Raw genomic sequence first — 7,931 nt, forward strand, 5'->3', positions numbered from 1 at the left:
TTAAATAGTAAGGGGAGCGTATGATCATACTTATTGAGGCTGTTGCGGCTATGAAGCAATAATAAACACAAATCAAACATGAGGCCTAATTCATACGAGCAAGTACTAACATGCAAGTCTATGGTGTGAATTGTAGTTTTGAGGCAATGATGCTAAACAAAACTAAGTGTTTTGCTCGGATATATATGTCACCCCAAAAATATTTAAAAGAGTAAAAAGAGGGTGTTAGAAACTCACTTGTTAAGTAGACAGAAATGAGTAAATAAGCGAAGATTCCTTAAGTGAGTGAACCGACAAGGTTCGGTTTAACGAGTGACCTTAGATAAGAAAATAACTAGAATCAAAATGAGGTTGAGAAAGAATAAGAAACATGGTCGCCATGTTCGCTTTATAAATTCTTAAACGAAAAAGTTTGTTAAAAATATAAATTTATTCTATTTTTATATGTCAAGAAAAAAACAAGTTAGTTACTTGAATTTTTAGTCAATTTATTTTAGATTTAGGAAAAATATAGGTTATAATATTTATTAGTTAATTTTAACGGGTTCGGTTCGTTTTCCGAACTGATTATTGGTTGGTTTGTTTTTGGTCGGACATGAACCCGGTTTTGAGTCAGGTTTATGTCTAACATATTTGATATGATAAGATGAAGTGACATGTTGAAAATGTGTAGTTTGGTTTTATTAGTTTTGCAAAAGTTAGTTTTTTTTTAAATAAAACTTTTATAACCAAACATTAAATGAGCCGACAAGCGGTAGTGAAACAAAACTATTACTGTCGATATAAGGTGACAACATGGTGATGATACACGATGTGGTGTACATAAAATAATAAATTACCCGAGCATGGAATAACAAAGAAAAAGAAGAACTTGAACGGTTTGACTTTCTTGGTCAAACTTGGGATTAACATGGAATAACAAAGAAAAATAAAACTAGTTCTTCTACCCGGGTCGTTGCGCTGGGGCGACCTTTAAACCCAGATATTGGTTTACGATGATGAGTCGAAGCGAATTCGGTCAGTATCGGTTACGTTTGTTAGGGTATAGACATCGTTGGTAAAGTTTGAGCGTAAGCACAAAAAATTAATTCGTCAAATTAACATATACAAATATTAGCATATAAAAAAACAAAATATTTAAACAATGTTTATTTGGTTGGCAAACCCAAGGCGGTGTAAAATGCAATCGTTGTCGGTCTCGGGCATTATGAAAGTAATTCGACACGAATTCGGCCAGGTTTTGATTAAGCTCGTTACGGTACTGAAGCTAAACATGAAAAAATAAATATATATGAAGGTGGACCAATGGCCAATGGGTTGGAGGGATGCGTCGGACGATTAACTTGCGTGTTGTTAGTTACAGGCGTTGAGGCGGCGAGTCTACTCGAATTTGGTCGGTTTCCGTCAACTTCATTATGGCATCGGAACTAAAACAACAAAAAAATTGACATTTGCTCGGTTTCCCTTATTTTCGTTATAGTAGCTGAACTAAACAAAACACACAAAAAAAATAAAAATCACGGACTAATATGGCTCAAACCCGAGCTTGAAGACTAAGACGTATTCTTTGTGAAGTTATTCGGGCTTCTTGCGAAGTTATCCGGGCTTTTGAGGTGAAAACTGCTTCGATTGAGATGCCATTGGGAATGGTTAGAAGGTAATGATTGATCACAAAATTGAGGGAATTGAACGTGTAAAGCACCACTTGCCCAGGGTGAACGCCAAACTGTTTTGGTCTAGAATTACACAAGGATAATCAAGTAACCAAACTTAGATTGGGAAGTAGGATGTTTGAGTGTGTAAACAAAATAATAAGTAAATAATGCAAGTGACACCGTGATGCAGTGAGGAAAAATCTTTGATCCTTATAGGATCTCCGTCAAAAAACCTCGGGAGGGGAAAATTATCCTACTCACTCAATTATATTAAGTGAAAAACTGATGCTTACAAGGTTGGAAGTTTCCATGATCGCTGTTATGAGTACAAGTATGAGTGTGTATGGTGTGTAGTTGTGTCTTATACGATCAAGCTTCTTCTATTTATGGTTACAATAGCTATAACTAGTAATAACAAGCATCAAATGTCTTGACGAGTACCCTGGGATCATCACGGATTGCATATATCTTCATCATTAACCATTGTAATTGCAACCAACGTCTATTATATTTGATGGTTGACCGAGTATTCAGCCGAGAATTAATTACTAATTGTTGCCTGCAAGACCAAGTAAAATGCGAAAGGATTATGACGATTAACAACGTTAATTACCAATGATACTGCAATCTGCCTGAGATCCTGATGCACTACAAGGATCCTTATAATAATTTTGCCTGTCAGGACCCTTAGATTTTTACCTATAACAGTTTTCCTCTATAAAATAGACTTATTTTGAGAATTTCTCTTTTATTACCTATTGCATTAGCTTTTATTCCTGACAAAAAGTAATTAATCCATACTATGTATAATGCATAAGTAAAAAACCTCTAAAATTTGAAGAGGTGCAACATTTAATACAAAAATTTCAGCATGTAATGTACAAACTTATGAAGTCTTAGGGGCAATATTGTCTTTAATGCACCATTATATATGCTAACTTTAAATTCTTAAACAAATAGTTACAAGTTTAGTTCTTTAACTTCAACCAAATTTTGCTAATGTATATAATAATTACACATTTACCTTTTTATTTAAAACAAACTACCCCCACGATTTTTCAACGACCGTAACGTTTTCTCACTTTTATAACTTTTTAAAATATTTACACAATAAAAACGAACATTTTAGTATGTTTAATTTGAGTATGGTATTCCTATTGTTATTTAACTTTAAAAAATTAGTATGTTGCGTGATTATCAGTTAGAACTATCAGCATGTCAAGTCAGTCAAGCTTGGGCCATTATATAACCGAATTATGATAGGAACGAGTCAATAAAAAAATGATTAATTTAGTTCGGGCTAAATTAATACGAGTTAAAATCAAAAAAGGCCATGACATAACATGTTTCATGGTGCACAGCTATCATGTTAAAAAAATAACACATAATATAATAATAATAATAATAATAATTAACTAATGTACCAACTATTATCCTTCTCCAAATTAGGAATCTCATACTTTCTCTGATGAATATGTACCCACAACCAGTTGTCACTTTCTCTCTCTAACCCTCTACTAAATATATCAATAATAAATTCCTCACTCATACTTCCTGGCACACCACTCTCTCACAACCACCATGACCCCAAACCCAATCTTCCTCTCTCTCCTCCTCCTCCTCTCTCTCCTCCCCGCCGGAACCCCCGACCTCGCCGCCGACCGCTTTGCCATCCTCGCCATCCGCTCCGCCGTCGGCGGCAGATCCATCCTCTGGAACATCTCCCAGCCCTCCACACCCTGCACATGGCCCGGCGTCGTGTGCGACAACACAACCAACCGGGTTGTAGAACTCCACTTCCCCGGAATGGGCCTCTCCGGCCAGCTTCCTGCCAACACTCTAGGCAACCTAACCCAGCTCACCACTCTCAGTCTCCGGTTCAACGCCCTTTCCGGCCCACTTCCCATTGATGTATTCAATCTTGTTAACCTCCGGAATCTCTTCCTCCAAAACAATTTGTTTTCGGGGCAGATTCCGGATTTGTTTACCCCACTAACAAATCTTGTTAGAGTTAGCTTTGCTAATAACAACTTTTCGGGTAGCATACCCAACTCTGTAACAAACCTGACACGTCTAGCCACTTTGTATTTGGAAAACAACGCCTTAACGGGTTCCATTCCGGATCTGACCCGAACCAATATCGCGCTGTTTAATGTATCCAACAATCGATTAACGGGTGAAATCCCGTCGAGGTTTTCGGGCTATCCGGACTCGGCTTTTGTCGGGAACTCGTTGTGTGGGAAGCCGCTTGATTCGTGCGCCGGGTCTGGGTCTGGGTCTGGGTCGGGTTCGAAGTCGTCGAATGCGCTCTCGGGTGGGGCGATTGCTGGAATTGTTATCGGATCTGTGCTTGGGATGTTGGCGATTTTACTATTATTGTTCTTTTGTTGTTGCAAAAACCGGAATCGAAAAGGCGAAGAAGCGACGTTGAAGGATTTGGGGGAAAACAAGCAAGTCGAAATTGAAATACCCGAAAATGCGAATTCGAAATCAAAATCGGGGGAAAATGTGGACGGGCACCCGCCATTGGCGTCGGCGGTGGGAAAGGGGAAGTCTGGTGAGGTTGTTAAGAAGTTAATATTCTTTAACAAGAATAAAGAATTGGGTAAGTTTGATTTGGAGGATTTGCTCCGGGCATCTGCGGAGGTGCTCGGGAAAGGGACGTTCGGGACCGCTTACAAGGCCGTGTTGGAAATGGGCTTTGCGGTGGCGGTCAAGCGGTTGAAGGATGTAACGATGCCGGACAAGGAGTTTCGTGAGAAAATCCAAGGCGTCGGGACTATGGATCATGAGAATTTGGTTCCTTTAAGAGCTTATTACTGCAATGGGGAAGAGAAGCTTTTGGTTTATGATTATATGCCAATGGGAAGCTTATCTGCGTTGTTACATGGTAAATTATTGTTATTATTATTTTTGTTACATGATTATAGTTTTGAAATTAGGATTATTGTGCAGGAAATTGTGGATCTTGATCTTCATGTTTTGTTCATTTTTGTGTTTTGACTAAAATGTAGGTGGTCAACTGTCCTTTTCAAACCAAAAGATTGTTAGGTTGCTACATCTGTTTATTATTTAGTACAATTTGGTAATGAAGTAAGAGTTAAGATATTAATGGGGTGGTTTGAATTACCAACTTGGTAATGTAGTTTGCTAATTTTATATTTTGTTAAAAATTAATTAAAATATATAATTTAATTAGGCTTTCTGTAATATATATATATATATTTATATATGATAATATCTTACTGGGTTTTTATTATCATATTATTATATATACAGGAAACAGAGGAGCGGGGAGAACACCATTGAATTGGGAAACGCGATCCGCCATAGCCCTAGGAGCGGCGCGTGGAATCACGTACCTACATGCACAAGGCCCGATGGTCTCCCACGGGAACATAAAATCATCAAACATCCTCTTAACCGCGTCCTATGAGTCCCGTGTGTCTGATTTTGGTCTAGCGCAACTTGTGGGCCCCAATGCGACTCCAACTCGTGTGGATGGTTATCGTGCACCGGAGGTAACCGATAACCGCAAGGTTTCTCAAAAAGCAGATGTTTACAGTTTTGGAGTATTATTATTGGAGCTTCTAACGGGTAAGGCACCAACACACGCGTTACTAAACGATGAAGGGGTTGACCTCCCGCGATGGGTTCAGTCCGTGGTTCGAGAAGAGTGGACTTCTGAGGTTTTCGATCTCGAGCTATTAAGGTATCAGAATGTTGAAGATGATATGGTTCAGTTGTTACAGTTAGCTATTGACTGTTGTGCCCAGTACCCTGATAAAAGGCCAGCTATGGTCGATGTGGCTAACCAGATCGAGGAGCTTTGTGGCGGTTCGAGCGGTTTGCAACAATATGACCCAAACGCGATAAATGATATCGTGAGTGATTCGTGATCCTTTTTGGATCTGATTGAATTTGTTGTGTTTGATTACTTGTTTTTTGGTTTTGGAGATGATTATATACACATTTTGATGTTGTAGTTTGTTGAGTAAATTGTAATTTGAAATCTCAATGCGATTCTTTGTTTTGTTTTATGTAAACTTTGGCTATTTGTTTTCTGTTTTTATTATGGTATTATTTCTTGTATGGAACCGCAAATAATCTTTGTATTTATTGTCTGATTGTAAGGTACTTGTAATCTTTTCTGTCCCTTTTTTGATATAGTTGTGACAATTTTATTTGACTGGATACCCAATATGAAAATATATTTCATATTTTTCTATAACCTGTTTGATGCAATTAGATAAGCAGGCTACGAGGTTTGTTCACATTAAAATTTTAAATGTATGGAGATAAGAGTTTTGTTTTTGTCATGAATAAACAAATCGGTCGTATTTTGGATGAATAATTCAACTAGTTTACCTATTAGTACACAGTTGACACCTCCTCTTCTGATCAAAGAGACTGAGTGTAATTGAATCATACGGCTATATGTGTAACTGTTTTAGAGCATTCTTATCCATTATTCTATTTAGAAATATAAAGTTATACTAAAAAACATTATATATTTTTTTAATTAAATAATTTTGTCATACTTTTATCATTATTTAAAACCACTTTCAACAAATATTAAAAAATTATAAGGGGTTAACAATAACTTTTCAAATTTATAGAAAAATCAATGTATTTCTCTATTTTCTACTCACAACACCTTAAACGACTCTCTATATTATAAAAACACCACTCACTAAATATGATGGGCATAATGTGAATGCTCTTATATTTATATCATACTTGTAGAAATTTTGATAATGAGTAATATATTTTTAAAGAGATCTTCGATTTTAAGAATTCAAACTTTGGCCACTTGCAATAATCCAACTTAAGAATTTTCCCATGTTAATCCCAACTTTCACTATATTGGCGAATCAAAATGACATGAAATCAATATTTTTATTACTAAATGTGAATCCGAATTACATTAGAATTTTAAAATGGGTCAGGTTTCGCGTTTGAAAAATGACGAATGTCATAATTATTGTTTGAAATCATGATAGGATCCTCAAATTAAGTAAACGATAGATAAGGTAAGTTAGTAGACGTATTCTTTGCGAAGTTATCCGGGCTTCTTGTGGGTGGTGGCATAAATGGAAGGGAATGGCTCAAACCCGAGCTTGAAGACTAAGACGTATTCTTTGTGAAGTTATTCGGGCTTCTTGCGAAGTTATCCCGGCTTTTGAGGTGAAAACTGCTTCGATTGAGATGCCATTGGGAATGGTTAGAAGGTAATGATTGATCACAAAATTGAGGGAATTGAACGTGTAAAGCACCACTTGCCCAGGGTGAACGCCAAACTGTTTTGGTCTAGAATTACACAAGGATAATCAAGTAACCAAACTTAGATTGGGAAGTAGGATGTTTGAGTGTGTAAACAAAATAATAAGTAAATAATGCAAGTGACACCGTGATGCAGCGAGGAAAAACCTTTGATCCTTATAGGATCTCCATCAAAAAACCTCGGGAGGGGAAAATTATCCTACTCACTCAATTACACCGTGGGTTTTTTTAACAGAGACTAACCCAATTAGTTTTGGGACAAAATATGTTATTTCTCCAAGTTGACGGGATGAAACAAAACTTCTGCTTGTTAGAACCTGGGTTATTTATTCTCCAACTAGGGGTGCAAACGAGCCGAGCCGAGTAGGCTTGTTTAACTTACACAGAGTTTAAGCTCGTTTGACTTATGCAGAGTTTAAGTTTAATTACATTTTTCATTTATCCCTTAATTTGGAGAAATGACATATTTTGCTTTAAAATTAACCACTTAAATAGGTTAGTTCATGTTAAAAAAATGCTCAGTGGAGGCCAATAAAACGAAAGTTTAGATTAACCGAGAATTTATTAAGTTAGAATTAATACCGTCTAATTAGCTAAAATACAGATCGTTAAAATCCAATATCCAATTTTAGAATATCAATAGCCTTGTTTCAAAAAAGTTTTATCATATTATCAAATATTAACTTATTAAGTCTATATATCGTGCTTAGATGTGTGCTAGTTTATTTAAAACTAGTTCTTCTACCCGGGTCGTTGCGCTGGGGCGACGTTTAAATCCAGATATTGGTTTACGATGATGAGTCGAAGCGAATTCGGTCAGTATCGGTTACGTTTGTTAGGGTATAGACATCGTTGGTAAAGTTTGAGCGTAAGCACAAAAAATTAATTCGTCAAATTAACATATACAAATATTAGCATATAAAAAACAAAATATTTAAACAATGTTTATTTGGTTGGCAAACCCAAGGCGGTGTAAAATGCAATCGTTGTCGG

At 36.6% G+C, this 7,931-nt stretch overlaps 1 protein-coding gene across 1 annotated transcript; it reads left to right on the top strand.

The window, feature by feature from the left end:
- Nucleotides 1-3,221: 3,221 nt before the first annotated feature.
- LOC143591075 (putative inactive receptor kinase At3g02880) lies at nucleotides 3,222-5,623 on the top strand. Its single transcript, XM_077071389.1, has 2 exons — nucleotides 3,222-4,545; nucleotides 4,935-5,623. The coding sequence occupies exons 1-2, from the start codon at nucleotides 3,237-3,239 to the stop codon at nucleotides 5,552-5,554; spliced, it is 1,929 nt and encodes a 642-aa protein (XP_076927504.1). The 5' UTR covers nucleotides 3,222-3,236; the 3' UTR covers nucleotides 5,555-5,623.
- Nucleotides 5,624-7,931: the final 2,308 nt, after the last annotated feature.

Source organism: Bidens hawaiensis, unplaced genomic scaffold (genome assembly GCF_021521415.1).
Source record: "Bidens hawaiensis isolate Kalapana, Puna unplaced genomic scaffold, B.hawaiensis_p1.1 tig00039172_1, whole genome shotgun sequence".
Taxonomy (NCBI): Eukaryota; Viridiplantae; Streptophyta; class Magnoliopsida; order Asterales; family Asteraceae; genus Bidens; species Bidens hawaiensis.

Coding starts and splice junctions, on each gene's coding strand:
- LOC143591075 (XM_077071389.1), top strand. CDS start 3,237: ATGACCCCAAACCCAATCTTCCTCTCTCTCCTCCTCCTCCTCTCTCTC. Junction 4,546..4,934: donor CTTATCTGCGTTGTTACATG/GTAAATTATTGT, acceptor TTATATATACAG/GAAACAGAGGAGCGGGGAGA.